At 37.1% G+C, this 17,600-nt stretch overlaps 1 protein-coding gene across 1 annotated transcript; it reads right to left on the reverse strand.

Moving 5' to 3' along the window:
- Positions 1 to 12,241: 12,241 nt before the first annotated feature.
- Positions 12,242 to 14,416, reverse strand: LOC125827500 (uncharacterized). Its single transcript, XM_049506797.1, has 3 exons — positions 12,808 to 14,416; positions 12,344 to 12,712; positions 12,242 to 12,276 (listed from the first exon to the last, which is right to left on the reverse strand). The coding sequence occupies exons 1-3, from the start codon at positions 14,414 to 14,416 to the stop codon at positions 12,242 to 12,244; spliced, it is 2,013 nt and encodes a 670-aa protein (XP_049362754.1).
- Between the last annotated feature and the right edge of the window lie 3,184 nt (positions 14,417 to 17,600).

Below are 17,600 nucleotides of genomic sequence, written 5' to 3' on the forward strand. Positions count from 1 at the left end.
GGAATTAAAGTTGCATGTGAGTATGCATCAAGCAAGAAGGGCAAACGAAAAAGCTATTGCAATGATCGATGGGGATATAAATGATCAGTTTGGTATATTATGGAATTATTGCAATGAAATTGTTCGAACCAATCCTGGAACGTCTGTTTTCATGAAACTAACTCCAAATGAGATTCCGAATAAGCCAATGAGATTTCAGAGGTTTAATATTTGTTTTGCAACTTGTAAAGCAGAATTTAAGGCTGATTGTCAAAAGATTATTGGGGTCGATGTATGTTGGCTGAAGAATACTATGTATGGGGCACAATTGCTATCAGTTGTTACTTTGGATGGAAGTAATAACATCTTTCCAATAGCTTATGCAATAGTCGAGAAAGAAAATAAGGAAATATGACAATGTTTCTTAACCTACTTGATGAATGATCTCATTGAGATTGAAGAGCAATACTTGTGGACTTTTATGTCAGATAAGAAAAAAGGGCCCATTGAAGCTTTTGATTTAGTATTGCCTGGTGTTTCTCATAGATTTTATGTGTGACATTTGCATAACAATTTCAAGAGAGCTGGATATTCTGGAATGGCTTTAAAAAAATGCTCTTTGGAAGGCAGCTTCAACAACAACTATTGACAAGTTTGATACTTGTAGGACTGATTTGTTTGAATTAGATAAAGATGCTTATGCATGGCTTTCTGCTACAGTGCCTAGTGAATGGTCAAGATCACATTTCTCGTCTCTTCCTAAATGTGACATTCTTTTGAACAACCAATGCGAGGTTTTAATAAGTTTATTCTTGGTGCAAGAGATAAACCAATTGTTAAACTTCTGGAGACCATTAAACACTTACTCATGACAAGAATTAATTCAAATAGGGAGAAAGCTGAAAAATGAAACTTGAATGATATTTGTCCTACTATTAAGAAGAATTTGGCCAAAACTATGAAGAAAGCTGCTAATTATATTCCCAAAAGGTCAAACATGTGGAACTATGAGGTAATTGGGCCTGTCGAAGGTGATAATTGGGTTGAAATTCATCCGTCGGACTACCTTTGTAGTTTGAACTCCATCATGGTCGAGGAAGCATCAAGTTGCCAAAATTTTGAAAAGCTACCTGTAAGAATATTCAAATGTTCATATTTAAGTTATTTTTATTATAGCTTACTTGTATAAATATTCATATTTAATATTTTAATTTCTTATTTCAGGTTAGAAGAGGTACATCTCAAGCCAGCCAACAACATCAGAACTTTTCATTTTCTCTATGAAGTTGCAACATTGAAGAAAATACATTTTTAGCTTTGGATCTTTTTTTTGTGTGGATATTTTATGTATCAAACTAATGATATGTGACTAGTTTTGTTGTTCATTTGTTATGTTCTTGTGCATGGAACTAATGAAAAATGTTTTAGCTTTATGATGATTTAATGACACTAAACTTTGCTTATTTTGTGGTGTTTTGTTGTTACATTAACTTTCTGTTTTAAAAAAATCATGAGTTTTTTTTTCTTCTTTTAAGTTTTCTACTGTTTTGGTTTTTTTTTTTTGGCAATTTTGTTGTTTTGCTGCTGGTTTACCCTGTTATTTTTGTTGTTGTTGTTTTTCTGCAATTTTGCAGGTTTATGTTTTTTTTATTACTATTTTATTGTTTTTTTTTTGCTTGTTTAGTGGTTATTTGGTAGTTTGAAGTGCTCAAGATGTGACAAAGGAAAAAATGATTAGACTATACCAAATACTTTTTATTAAACTTGAAGAACATAAATAATGAATTTAATACAAGAAGTTCAAGTGAGTTTAACATAACATAAAACAACTAATTCCACTGCTATATCAATTTCTCATTATGTTCACTTTGCAACTTCCAGTTTCGTTGATCTTGTTTAACCATGGATAGTTCTTCGTCAATTGCTCCTTATTCTTGTAATAATCTTGAAGTTATGCTTCTAGATCAACTATTTTTCGAGTGTTTGAATAACACGATGGGTAGGCTCTGCTTGTTTGTCTATGCTCCTCACTAGTTTACATTAGTCTCTTCATCTCGTCAACTGAAAAAGTTACATAATCTCAATAATTATACTTATAAATCAATATGAAAGGCATTGCAAATTATATTTAAAAAATGCTTAAAATGTCTTGAATATCGATAATATCATAGTTGTGTGTGGACGATCAACCACTTAAACTTCGAAGCGACATTGTTCCGATTAGTTGTTATGTTGCAACCCACAATATCTAGTGTTTATAAGAATGAAGATGTTTTAGCTTGAAAAATACAAAATTGCAAATATTTTTTAAATCAGAAAAATTAGAAATTTTCAATGATTTTTTATTCTTTTACCTTGTTTGTGTATAGCCCTCTGCCCTGTTTTCAACTCTTGTTGAAGAGAAAAAATTATTTTTGATCTTTGATTATTTTGTGAAGTTCAAAAAAATTGAGTTTCCTTCTTGATTTTGCTGAATTTGGAAGACGATGGGACAAATTTGAGAGGGGCAAAATAGGGATATGGGAGAGAGAAAATCACTTTTTGGAAAAACAACTTTTTTAACTGGAATAGATAGAGGACTGAATTTTGTTATATTTTAAATACTAAAAGGATGTTTCTTGTTAACTATTATAGTACAAGGATGTAACCTAAGCCTTAGGACCCGTTTGGATTGACTTTAAAAAAGTAGCTTTTAAGTCAAAAATAAAAATTTTAAATTGTAAGTAAAAAAATAAAAAGTATGGGGAGACCTACTTTTGATTTTTTGACTTATTTTAAGTCATTCTTGGCCTTGCCAAACACTTCTCAACTTATTTTAAGTCATTTTTGACTTATTTTAAGTTATTTTTATATTTGTCAAACACTTCCAGAAATCAAAAACTGACTTAAAAGTAGGTTTGACCAACTTTTAAGTTAATTCAAACACCCTCTTAGTCATAATTAAGGGATGAATTTAGCCCAAAACTCGTATAATAAATGTAATTTATATCACATTTTTAAATTTAATATAGTTTAATTTTTTAAATATATTTACGTTGTGCATTATTTAAACTAATATACGTTTCCACGTGTTGCGCTGATATTATAAAGAATTATTATATATATATATATACACACACATCATCATCATCATTTAATAACTTGTACAATATACTTTGCTTTTGTTTATTACTACATTATTGTTAACTACTTAATATCATAACATTATCGACTAAATTTTGATTAACTTATCACTTGCCTAAATATTCTTTTTTGTTAATCTTTTGTTTATATAATACAAATAAATATATGTTTTCATTATAAATTATTATTTAATTTTAATAATATTTTAAATATTATAAGTTTATTGTTATTATTGACACTCTTTATTGTTTTTTTTACTTGAATTTAAAGTAAAAACATTTGCAAATTATTTGTATTCTTTTGAACATTTTTTGCACTAAGATATTTTTATAAGTTTTATCTTTTTGTATGTTAACGTATTAATATCTTACTTAATACTAAATTATGATTTTAAATTTGTCCCAAAGTATGAATAAATATGTTTTTAATATTATTTTATGATGAATAAGGAAATTAGAAGAAAATTTAATCGTTAGATAAGAAAATAAAATGTAAAGATCTACGATTATGATAATGCTAAACATAAAACTAAGAGATTTTAATCACTTGACCATCAAATTATAGGAATGCTATTCAAATTTTTAAAGTTTGTTTTCAATTTTTCATAAAATCATATATCAATTATATTATATTTCAAAAAACATATAATTATATCAAAATTTTCGAAAATATTTTTTTATAATTATTGTTATCATAGGGAGGGAATAATCAATTGCAATGTCATTTCTTTTCTCTAAATTCATCATTACCATTATAATACTAATATTTATGTTTAATGAGAGTGCTAAGTAGATAACGTTGTTGAATAAAAGTATTCAACTCAAATATTTAATTTTATGAGATTTAAAATTTTAAGCTTCTATCATACATACCCTATTAGATATATCTATATATTTGAGTCTTAAAATATAATTGATATGAAAAAAAAAAACTTACAATAACACTTTCATCAATTATCCAAAATTGCAAGTGGTATTTTCTCATGGATAATGCTAAAGAAGTTAATTTTTTGATGAAGGCATTAGATTATTCCGATTATTGTATTACTTAACAACACTAAAGACATTCTTCAAATAAAAATACGATTGTTTGCAACAAATTTTAAAGTGACAGAAAATAAATTGCAATCACAATAAAATAAGAAGAAACATAATTTTATTCATAAAAAATTCCTCCTTGATAATACTCTCCTAAGATTTATCCATGATTCGAGGGCCGTTAGTGGCGTATTTCTCGAACTAGGATGATTTAGATTTGACATCTATGAATATTCCATGATTTTTGTGAAATATTCGAGATCTTTAAAAATATCCAAGAGTTTATGCGATGTTTTGAGATGTCTTTTAAGGGAATTTAGTACCCTTTATATAGGCATAAACTAGGGTTTAGGGTTGAGTAGCCTCCAAGAATTCTAATTGAAACTGAACACACCTTCCAGAGTCCCAATTCGAATTAAACACGTCTTGTACAGTCCGCAAAATTTCAATGTCTACAAATGCCCTCTATTTCAAGGCTTGTTGGAGTGTAGACTCGATGAAACTCAAAGACGAGGCTTGAAGTACTCATTCTTCCACCTTTGCAGCTTCAGATTTTTAGATTTGATTTAAGAGAGAAGAGATGAAGGGCAAATTTGGTCCCACTGAGCGTGCCAATTTGTTTGCAACAAATTTTAAACATATGGAAAATAAATAAACCACACAAATAAAATCTGAAGAAACATAACTTTATTGATAAATATGCGGGTACAATTTTGTTCCTCCCTTGATTCTACTCTCCCTTGATGTATCCATGATTCGAGGGCCGTTAGTAGCATATTTCTCGAACTAGGATGATTTAGATTTGACCTCTATATGAATACTCCATCAATTTGCGGAATATTCGAGATCTTGATCTTTAAAACTACCCAAGAGTTTTATGGGATATTTTGAGATGTCTTTTAAGGGAATTTAGTACCCTTTATATAGGCATAAACTAGGGTTTAGGGTTGAGTAGCCTCCAAGAATTCTAATTGAAACTGAACACACCTTCCAGAGTCCCAATTCAAATTGAACACGTCTTGTATAGTCCGCAAAATTTCAATGTCTACAACTACTTTGTATAATAAGAAAAGTATATAATATTTGAAGTTGTAAGTAATATAAAAATTGAATTATTCTTTGTTATAGTATTTTATTTTTAGAGAAAATGAAAAAGCAAGCGAAACTTGACTTCTATACGAAAGTTATTTGTCTGCGCAATAATCACGCCAAAGTTGATGTGTGACTTGAACACCTATTTATATACCAAGATCATAAAACATTATAATACACTCATGCAAACGATTTATACAAAGACATAATTCACACACATCATATATTTAACTAGTATCATTTGAATATCACATGAATTTAAATGAAAAAAGAAACTACATATATACATATATATATATGTTTATAGTTTTTTCCCAGTAAGCTAGAGTGCAAGGATCATGCCCCATTAGATATAGTATTCAATTATAAGGAAACAGAAAAAAAAGAGAAAAAAAAGATATGAATTCAATATAACAATAGATAGTATTTTGTGCTAGGAGTCATCCTAGTAAATTTGTCAAGTCAATATTTAATACTCTTTCGATTGCCCAAAATAAATTAAAGTTACCCAACAATTACCATCGCTATAATATATAATGGAAATTAAGAATGTTTTGTTAAAATTTTTATTTCTTATACATTAAAAAAAAATACGCACATGTAGACTTGTAGTTGTTTAGTCTTCACCTTCATAACTTTTAATAAATTAACAAATGTGACATTTTTTTCATATCAAGTATTACTCTTTATTCTCTTTTTTATTTGTGCTAAGTTTGAAATTATGCACAAAAATTAAAGAAATAAATTAATAAAGTGAACAAACTATCTAAATTTCAAATATATGAAATATAAATACATATCTCGTCATTAATTCAAGTAGATTTGAAGTTGCTCTTTTACTCCAAGAATCCCCCAAACACGAAAATCTCACTTTTTGTATTCAACGGCATAAGCAGAAAAAGATATAGAGTTTAACACTTGAATTCAAAAATTGGATCAAACGCATTATATTAGAATATCTTAAGTTAAGAAATATCTAATTATCATCATATTTTTCAATGCATTAATATATATATATATATATATATATGTTCACTTTAAATTAAGAATTAATTATGCATCAGTATGACTTACCAAATTAATTAATGAAAATATAATCAATTACTAAAATTTTGAGTGATTTATTCAAATATTTATTGCATTAAAAGATCATCAAAAAGTAGCAAAAATTTGCAAAAGAAATAGATTACCAAAATTTTAGGAGATATAATTAGTTATTAATTTATATTACAATAAAAGATAGTCAAAATCTGCAAAAAGAAATTTTAAGCACTGCTTTATATATAGCATTGATACAAAATTGAAGAAATTTTTTCAGAAGTATTAGATTTGATTATGTTACTACTACAAATTATGAAATAACAATACAGTCACTAAAGACATTATGAATTCTTTATTTTTCTGTATTAGATAGACAATACCTGTGATGCTTGGACAATGGACAAAGATTGAACAAAATTAATAAATTACATAAAGTCATGTATGAACAATCAAGGCTCAAGCTATTTCCTCACTATCAATATTGAGATTTGAAAACATATAGAAAGTAAAGAGAAAAGAAGAGACAGATAACGTAGTGGATAGATTTAGGGATAAAATTGAGAAATTATAACTGCTTTAAATTTAAAACTATTTTAAAATTATTTATCAATTGTAAAAAAATATTTGTCACACCCCAAAACCAGATGTGATGGCACGTGCCCAAACCCCACCGGACATGTCAACCTAACACCCAAAAACCCGACGATACAGAATTTATAAAACAAGAATAAGATAGAAAGATAAGCGGAAGTCTTTAAATAAACTCAACATAACCCCAGAATTGGTTGTCACATGTACAAACCTCTAATACAGAATCTGAATAAAATATACAAGTCTCATAGTAAAGTTCTAGAATAGAACAGAACAGTAAATATAGATAACTTGAGGGCACGTCTGGAATGAACCGCTACCTCTCAAGTAAGTCTGGAAGCTCTAATATGAAGATGAGTAATAAGTCGGATCTGATAGAGCTGTCAACCTACACAACTGTGTAGAAGCAAGGGTGAGTACCAAAAGCAACAGGTACTCGCAAGTAACACTAAACTAAGCTAAACTAGCAGCTACAAACAACTCCTTTCAATCCCAACCGAACCACCGAAACTTCATTCTAACAGCTAACCAACAACCTTTACTACACAATTCATAATCAACAGATATATCTAACAGTGTCTCAACATCAACCTCATATCCTCATGTAAGAGCAAATAGATCATATATCACATGAAGATGGGCAAATAGGAAAAATCCACACACCACAGACAAAGATGAAGTCAAATGCGATGCAAATGCAATAATGATGTCATGTAGTCGTGATGCATGTCTGTCCTAAGATACACATCTGTTGACGTAATCAGACCGCGCTGAATACTCAAATCAGAACCCATGGGGGCCACACATGGACTATGTATCACCGCCGGAACCAGATCCCATCGACATCCAAATCGCTAGCCGGAGCTAGTCCATCTCATATATCTCTAGCCGGAGCTAGTCTCAACTGTGTCTCATATCCATCCATCCTCATATCAGTGTCTCAGAACTCATGCAACAGATAGTTCACACATGGGATGAATAATGAATATGCATATGTCATCAATCACAATCATATCACGATCACATCATAGTATTACACATTGTTTGTCTCAATCACAACCATATCACGATCACATCATAGTATTGCACATCATCTATCTCAATCACAACCATATCACGACCACATCATAGTATTACACATCATCTGTCTCAACATCAATGTCTGTATCAATCATAGACTACTCATGCTCTTCTCTCACCTCAATCTCAGTTATCACATGACTTATTCAACAAATTCAAGTCACATATAACACATTTAGCTCGTTTTATTCCCCATCTTTCAATTACAACAATTTCAATCAACAAATAAAACTCATCCTCAATCCCCATTACTCCCCAACACAATTAGGAAAGTAGTTATGTGTAGTCTAAGAGTTTAATAAAGTTTAGAAGTCACTTGCCTCAAAACACTTCAACTAGTAACTCAAATTTGAGTTTTACCCTTCCGAGCACGCTCCAAATCACCACAATCTATTCATAAATGGAATCTCACAATCAATACGAATCTAACAACACCAATATTGTGAAATTTGGAGAAAAGGGTGAAATGGTCAAAAAAATCTCGTTCCGAAAAATATTCTCGAAATTTGGAAATTTTTAGTGAAAAATGTTCCCCAAGAAATTTAGAATCCAATAGTGAAAACCGTTTCGAAAAAGGAGTTGAAATGAGTTCACAAACTCAAATTTTCTATTAAATTCGGATTAGGCAAAAACCCCCAAATTTTTCAGTTGAGATCTCAAATTTTGATGTTAAAATCCATAAATAATCGATGGAAATCAAAGATATAAGTTGGAAATAACTTACCCAATGAATTCCTTGCGAAAACCCACTTGAAATCACCTATTTTTGAGCTCTCAAAGTCTAAAAATGGAGAAATGGGTATTTTTCAAGTTGGGGGAAAATGGCTACTGTTTTTGGCTTTAAAAAATAAGAAAAAAGACTGCTATTGCAGCTAAAAAAAAACACAGCAGCTGAAACAACAATAACACCAAAGTTTAAGTCCCCGTTGGACCCTCGGGATTCGTTTGAAATCTCGTGCACACAAACTAAATATGTACCCCCACTAAATTCGACGTTCCGGACTCAATGGAACCGTCGGAATTTGAATTCGAGGACTCCTTGACCCGAAATTCAATAAGATGCCAAGAAACTAGTTTAACGCCAAAAAAATTCGAAACTCAAACGGAGCGTCTAAAAATTCAACCAAGACTCATTCTAGACTTAGAATCGCCTCCCGAAACCAACGGTACTCTCGGAATTTCAATCTGAGCCTCGGAACCTCATATGTTGACCAAAGTCAACTCTTTATCAAAATTTCACAACTTTAGCAACTTAGGACCTCAATTCTTCGTTTCAACTCCAAATTCGACTTTGTAACTTCACACAGACCCGTTTCGACATTCTAAAACTGCCGGAATCGACGGAAATCCGATCCGAGTCCCGAAACTCCAAATGACTCGAAAAAGCACTTTTTAACCAACTTTAACTCATAAAAACTCAACTTCTCAAAAACTCAACTTTTTACCAACTTTTCCTCAAACCAACTTTACAACCACAAAACATGGGACTCGGGGCAACTACCGAAAGGGTAAAATAGTCATTTCCACGAAAAATTACCAAAATTACCTTTCGGGTCATTACATCATTCACCACTAAAAACCATGTTCGTCCTCGAACATAAAGTAAAAGAAAGTACCTGAAGCCTCGAAAAGCTGGGGATATCGAACCCGCATATCATCCTCGGACTCCCAAGTCGCCTCCCTATCTGATCGATGCCTCTACTTAACCTTCACTGAAACGATGTCCTTGGTCCGGAGCTTGCGAACCTGCCTGTCCAAAATAGCTATAGGCTCCTCCTCAAATGTCAAATCTGGACTCAACTCCACCGACTCAACCGAAATCACGTGAGACTCATCCGGAACATACTTCCGGAGCATAGAAACATGGAAAACTGGATGCACGGCTGTCAAACTACGTGGCAAGGCTAACTTGTAAGCCACCTCTCCCATCCTCTCCAAAATCTCATATGGGCCAATGAACCTAGGGCTGAGCTTGCCCTTCTTCCCAAATCTCATCACACCCTTCATGGGCGATACCCGAAGCCAAACTCGATCATCCACCATGAACTCTAAGGGTCGAACCCTCCTGTCAGCATAACTCTTCTGCCTACTCTGGGCAGTCAAGAGCCTACTCTGAATCACACGAACACGCTCCATATCCTCTCTAAGAATATCAGTACCAAGGGAGTCCACATCCGCTGAATCAAACCATCCAATAGGTGATCTACACCGCCTACCATACAGTGCCTCAAAAGGTGCCATCCCAATGCTAGAATGATAACTGTTGTTGTAGGCGAACTCTGCCAATGGCAAGTGTTGATCCCATCTAGTACCAAAGTCGATCACGCAAGCCCGAAGCATGTCCTCCAACACTTGAATAGTCCTCTCAGACTGACCGTCAGTCTGAGGGTGAAAAGTTGTGCTCATGTCGAGTCTAGTGCCCAAATCATGCTGTAATGCTCTCCAGAAATGAGAAGTGAATACTGAACCCCTGTCAGACACAATGGACACCGGCACTCCGTGTAACCGCACAATCTGACTAATATAAATCTGAGCCAACTTCTCCGTTGTATACCTCACTCGGACCGGGATGAAATGAGCAGACTTGGTCAGTCTGTCGACGACCACCCATATAGAATCATAACCACCCACGGTGGTAGGCAATCCAACTACGAAGTCCATAGCAATCCTCTCCCACTTCCAAGTAGGAATGGGCATCCTCTGCGTCACACCACCAGGCTTCTGGTGCTCACACTTGACCTGCTGACATGTCAAGCACCTAGCCACAAACTCTTCAATATCCCTCTTCATCCCACACCACCAATAGTGTTGACTAAGATCATGATACATCTTCGCCGCTCCGGGATGAATAGAATACCTAGAATAATGAGCCTCCTCAAGAATCAATCTGATCAAATCACCAACCTTGGGCACACATATCCGTCCTTCAATCCTCAATACACCCTCAGAGTCAATCTTAGCCTTCTTGGCTTCACCACTCATCACCTTGTCCCGGATGAGACATAACTTCCCATCTTCATACTGATGCTCTCTAATCTGCTCCATCAAAGATAAACGGGCTTCAATGAAGGCAAACACACCTCCACTCTCCTCAGAAACCCGAAATCTCACCATACTGTCAAATAACCTCTGAACATCCCGAACCAAAGGCCGCCTCTCAACACTGATCACGGCAAGACTTCCCATACTAGGAGTCTTCCTACTCAAGGCATCGGCCACCACATTGGCCTTCCCGGGGTGATACAAAATGGTCATGTCGTAGTCCTTGAGCAACTCAAGCCACCTACGTTGTCTCAAGTTTAGATCCCGCTGAGTGAATATGTACTGTAGGCTCCTATGATCAGTAAATACCTCGCAATGAACACCATATAGGTAATGTCTCCACAACTTAAGCACAAATACCACAGCCGCCAACTCCAAATCATGAGTTGGGTAATTCCTCTCGTGTGCCTTCAGCTGTCTAGAGGCATATGCTACAACCTTACCCTTCTGCATCAAAACACCTCCAAGTCCAACACCCGAAGCGCCACAATAAACAATAAATCCAACACCCTCCTCTGGCAAAGTCAAGACAGGTGCTGAAGTCAATAGGAATTTGAGCCTTTGGAAGCTCGCCTCACACTCGGGTGACCAATGAAAAGGAACCGTCTGCTGAGTCAATCTGGTCAACGGCGCAGCTATAGTAGAGAATCCCTGAACAAAACGCTGATAGTAACCCGCCAAGCCAACAAAACACCGAATCTCAGTAGGTGATGTAGGTCTAGTCCAACCCTGAACCACCTCAATCTTGGCCGGATCAACCCTAACTCCATCCTTAGACACCACGTGCCCTAGGAAAGCCACTGACTCAAGCCAAAACTCACACTTAGACAATTTAGCATACAACTTCTCATCTCTCAACTTCTGTAGCACGGCCCTCAAATGACAAACATGATCCGCCTCGGTCTTGGAATATACCAAGATGTCATCAATAAACACAATCACGAAAGAATCCAAGTATGGGCGAAACACTCCATTCATCAACTCCATGAACGTCGCAGGGGCATTGGTGAGCCCAAATGACATCACCAAAAACTCATAATTACCATATCGTGTGCGAAAAGCTGTCTTCGCCACATCTGAAGGCTTAATCCTCAACTGATGATACCCAGATCTCAAGTCGATCTTAGAGAACAAGGCTGCTCCCTGAAGCTGATCAAACAAGTCATCAATACGGGGAAGGGGATATTTGTTCTTCACAGTTACCTTGTTCAACTGTCTATAGTCAATACACATCCTCATCGACCCATCTTTCTTCTTCACAAATAAGACCGGTGCACCCCAAGGCGACACACTAGGGCGTATGAATCCTTTACTCAATAAGTCCTGAATCTGATCCTTCAACTCTGCTGGAGCCATACGATAAGGTGGAATAGCTATGGGCTTGGTGCCCGGCTCCAAGTCGATAGAGAAGTCAATATCACGAACAGGAGGAACACCAGGTAGATCCTCGGGAAACACATCAGGGAACTCCTGAACCACTGGAATAGACTCCATGGCCGGTGACTCAGCTCCAACATCCCGAATAAAGGCCAAATAAGATAAACAACCCCGGTCAATCATCCTCTGAGCCCGAATATGAGATATGACCCTGTTGGGATACGAACCACTAGTCCCTCTCCACTCCACTCTAGGAATACCCGGAATAACTAAGGTGACAGTCTTAGCATAACAATCAAGAAGCACATGATAGGGGGAAAGCCAGTCCATACCCAATATGACATCAAAGTCTAACATATCAAGGAGAATCATATCCACCCAAGTCTCATACCCGATAAGACAACAAGACAAGATCGATACACTCGATTCACCACTAAGGGTTCACCTACGGGTGTAGAGACTCTAATAGGCACAGACATACGATCACAAGTCAACTCAAGGCCAGAAGCAAAATATGTAGACACATATGAGAATGTAGAACCAGGATCAAATAACACGGAAGCAGGCCGATGACAAACTGAGACGATACTTGTGATAACTGCATCAGAAGCCTCAGCCTCGGGCCTCCCAGGAAAAGCATAACACTGGGCACCTCTGCCCCCACTCTGTGAACCTGAGGCGCCACTAGCACCTCTACCCGAAGCTCGTCCGCCTCTACCAGATGCCGGTCCCCGACCCCGACCTCTAGCCGGAGGTGCTGAATCTCTCTCTGGGACCGCGGAGAAAGTACGGTGTGGTCCAGACTGAGTCTGATGTGGACACTGACGAATCAAGTGGCCTGGATCACCGCAACCATAACAAGACCTCGGTGTGGATCCTGACTGTGAAGAACCCGAAGTAATGCTATAACCACCTCGACCTGAACCTGGAGGACCCCGAGCTGCTGGCCCACCCTCGATATTTGGTAATGAAGCATGTACTGGCCTCTGACGCAGGAAGGACCCGCCTCCCCTGTGTGGACCCCTACCTCCTGACGAGGTACCCCAATACTGACCACCTGTACGAACCCTCTTGGGCCCACTAAAGTCATCCCGCTCAAGCAACTCAGCCTCTCTGGCTGCACTCACTATAGTCTGGAAGGAAGCACCCTCACGAGATGATCTAAACACATAACTACGGATAGTGGGAGTCAAACCCTTGACAAATCTGTGAATCCGCTCAGGCTCACCTGAAATCAAAGCAGAGGCATGTCTCGACAACTGACAGAATCGAGCCTCGTAATCTGCGACTGACATGCTACCCTGCACCAAACTCTCAAACCTCACACGGCTCTCCTCCTGTACACTCCAAGGGATGAAACGACCCTCGAAAGCACTAGCAAACTCACTCCACTCCATGGGAGGAGATCCCGCTGGTCTCGAACTCATGAAGGTCCTCAGCCACTCCCTAGCGACACCGCGTAATTGAAGGGACACAAATCGGACACCCCTCTCATCTAACATGCGTACCGCCGCCAACATCTCTCGACTCAAGGTCAAAAACTCGTGAGCATCATCAGTCTTAGCACCATGAAACTGAAGTGGTTTCATTTTCTGAAACCGCTCATAGCAGACCTGGTCATCATCTGCCAAGGCCACCTTAAGGGCCGCCGGTACACCTACAACCGGTGCTGGACCCTGTGGTGGCTGAACCACCGGCTCTGGAACCACTGGAATCTGATGCTGATAACCAGGGGCCCGTGCCCCTACCCCAGCTTGTAACCCCGCTGGTATACCTGCTGCACCCTGAGCAAGACGCTCCAATAACCCAAATATCCTGTCGAGTCTGTCATCATGAACTAGGGGTGCATGGCCCGCAGGAGCCTGCTCTGCAGCTACTCCAATTTGTGGCTCAGGTAAAGGCTCTCTACCTCGGCCTCGGGCAGGTGCCGCTCCTCTGGCACGGCCTCGACCACGTTCTCGGCCTCTAGCCCGACCTCTACCCCTAGCTGGGGCCTCAACTCTGACCTCGGGGGCTGCCTCCCCCCTAACTCTGGTAGCTCTAGCCCTCGGCATCTGCCAAAAACAACACTCGATACTCAGCACCCACGATAACAACCTCGCACGATAAGAACGGAATAAAAAAGAAGAAGTCTTTCCTAACAGTCTTCATAGCCTCTCGAAGATAAGTACAGACGTCTCCGTACCGATCCTCAAGACTCTACTAAGACTTGGTTTGTACATGTGAGACCTTCGAACCTGGGCTCTGATACCATTTTGTCACACCCCAAAACCAGATGTGATGGCACGTGCCCAAACCCCACCGGACACGTCAGCCTAACACCCAAAAACCCGACGATACAGAATTTATAAAACAAGAATAAGATAGAAAGATAAGCGGAAGTCTTTAAATAAACTCAACATAACCCCAGAATTGGTTGTCACATGTACAAACCTCTAATACAGAATCTGAATAAAATATACAAGTCTCATAGTAAAGTTCTAGAATAGAATAGAACAATAAATATAGATAACTTGAGGGCACGTCTGGAATGAACCGCTACCTCTCAAGTAAGTCTGGAAGCTCTAATATGAAGATGAGTAATAAGCCGGATCTGATAGAGCTTGAACCTACACAACTGTGTAGAAGCAAGGGTGAGTACCAAAAGCAACAGGTACTCGCAAGTAACACTAAGCTAAGCTAAACTAGCAGCTACAAACAACTCCTTTCAATCCCAACCGAACCACCGAAACTTCATTCTAACAGCGAACCAATAACCTATACTACACAATTCATAATCAACAGATATATCTAACAGTGTCTCAACATCAACCTCATATCCTCATGTAAGAGCAAATAGATCATATATCACATGAAGAGGGGCAAATAGGAAAAATCCACACACCACAGACCAAGATGAAGTCAAATGCAATGCAAATGCAATAATGATGTCATGTAGTCGTGATGCATGTCTGTCCTAAGATACACATCTGTTGACGTAATCAGACCGCGCTGAATACTCAAATTAGAACCCATGGGGGCCACACATGGACCATGTATCACCGCCGGAACCAGATCCCATCGGCATCTAAATCGCTAGCCGGAGTTAGTCCATCTCATATATCTCTAGCCGGAGCTAGTCTCAACTGTGTCTCATATCCATCCATCCTCATATCAGTGTCTCAGAACTCATGCAACAGATAGTTCACACATGGGATGAATAATGAATATGCATATGTCATCAATCACAATCATATCACGATCACGATCACATCATAGTATTACACATTGTTTGTCTCAATCACAACCATATCACGATCACATCATAGTATTGCACATCATCTATCTCAATCACAACCATATCACAATCACATCATAGTATTACACATCATCTGTCTCAACATCAATGTCTGTATCAATCATAGACTACTCATGCTCTTCTATCACCTCAATCTCAGTTATCACATGACTTATTCAACAAATTCAAGTCACATATAACACATTTAGCTCGTTTTATTCCCCATCTTTCAATTACAACAATTTCAATCAACAAATAAAACTCATCCTCAATCCCCATTACTCCCCAACACAATTAGGAAAGTAGTCATGTGTAGTCTAATAGTTTAACAAAGTTTAGAAGTCACTTGCCTCAAAACACTTCAACTAGTAATTCAAATTTGAGTTTTACCCTTCCGAGCACGCTCCAAATCACCACAATCTATTCATAAATGGAATCTCACAATCAATACGAATCTAACAACACCAATATTGTGAAATTTGGAGAAAAGGGTAAAATGGTCAAACAAATCTCGTTCCGAAAAATATTCTCGAAATCTGGAAATTTTTAGTGAAAAATGTTCCCCAAGAAATTTAGAATCCAATAGTGAAAACCGTTTCGAAAAAGGAGTTGAAATGAGTTCACAAACTCAAATTTTCTATTAAATTCGGATTAGGCAAAAACCCCCAAATTTTTCAGTTGAGATCTCAAATTTTGATGTTAAAATCCATAAATAATCGATGGAAATCAAAGATATAAGTTGGAAATAACTTACCCAATGAATTCCTTGCGAAAACCCACTTGAAATCACCTATTTTTGAGCTCTCAAAGTCTAAAAATGGAGAAATGGGTATTTTTCAAGTTGGGGGAAAATGGCTACTGTTTTTGGCTTTAAAAAATAAGAAAAAAGACTGCTGTTGCAGCTAAAAAAAAACACAGCAGCTGAAACAACAATAACACCAAAGTTTAAGTTCCCGTTGGACCCTCGGGATTCGTTCAAAATCTCGTGCACACAAACTAAATATGTACCCCCACTAAATTCGACGTTCCGGACTCAATGGAACCGTCGGAATTTGAATTCGAGGACTCCTTGACCTGAAATTCAATAAGATGCCAAGAAACTAGTTTAACGCCAAAAAAATTCGAAACTCAAACGGAGCGTCTAAAAATTCAACCAAGACTCATTCTAGACTTAGAATCGCCTCCCGAAACCAACGGTACTCTCGGAATTTCAATCTGAGCCTCGGAACCTCATATGTTGACCAAAGTCAACTCTTTATCAAAATTTCACAACTTTAGCAACTTAGGACCTCAATTCTTCGTTTCAACTCCAAATTCGACTCCGTAACTTCACACAGACCTGTTTCGACATTCTAAAACTGCCGGAATCGACGGAAATCCGATCCGAGTCCCGAAACTCCAAATGACTCGAAAAAGCACTTTTTAACCAACTTTAACTCATAAAAACTCAACTTCTCAAAAATTCAACTTTTTACCAACTTTTCCTCAAACCAACTTTACAACCACAAAACATGGGACTCGAGGCAACTAACGAAAGGGTAAAATAGTCATTTCCACGAAAAATTACCAAAATGACCCTTCGGGTCATTACAATATTAAATCTATTTTTTAAGATGCTGACATTTGTCATTATTTGTGTATGTTGATGACATGTGTATTTTTATTTTTAATTTTAAATTTATAATATTTAATTAGTAATATAATACTTAATTATTTATAATTTAAACTTCTAAAAATTTATGATAATAACATGTGACTTTTGGGAATAGTGCTTGTGGGCCGGACGGATTCACTGGACATTTTTTCCAGTGTTGTTGGGAGATCATTGGGGAAGATATCACTAAGGTGGTTAGAGCATTTTTCTGTGGGCAAGAATTGACAAAGAGCATTACTCATACGAACTTAGTACTTCTGCCGAAGAAAGAAGTGGTTCGAACTTTCTCAGAGCTAAGACCAATAAG

This window comes from Solanum verrucosum, unplaced genomic scaffold, assembly GCF_900185275.1.
Source record: "Solanum verrucosum unplaced genomic scaffold, falcon-dt-bn FXZP01000063.1, whole genome shotgun sequence".
NCBI classification, from domain to species: Eukaryota; Viridiplantae; Streptophyta; class Magnoliopsida; order Solanales; family Solanaceae; genus Solanum; species Solanum verrucosum.

Bases quoted from the DNA above. Each gene is read 5' to 3' on its own strand.
- LOC125827500 (XM_049506797.1), bottom strand. From the start codon at position 14,416: ATGCCGAGGGCTAGAGCTACCAGAGTTAGGGGGGAGGCAGCCCCCGAG. The intron at 12,713-12,807 runs GTGAACCCTTAG...TTGATATGTTAG, and splicing joins TAGAGTCTCTACACCCGTAG to ACTTTGATGTCATATTGGGT. The intron at 12,277-12,343 runs GTATGGCTCCAG...CATACGCCCTAG, and splicing joins CATAGCTATTCCACCTTATC to TGTGTCGCCTTGGGGTGCAC.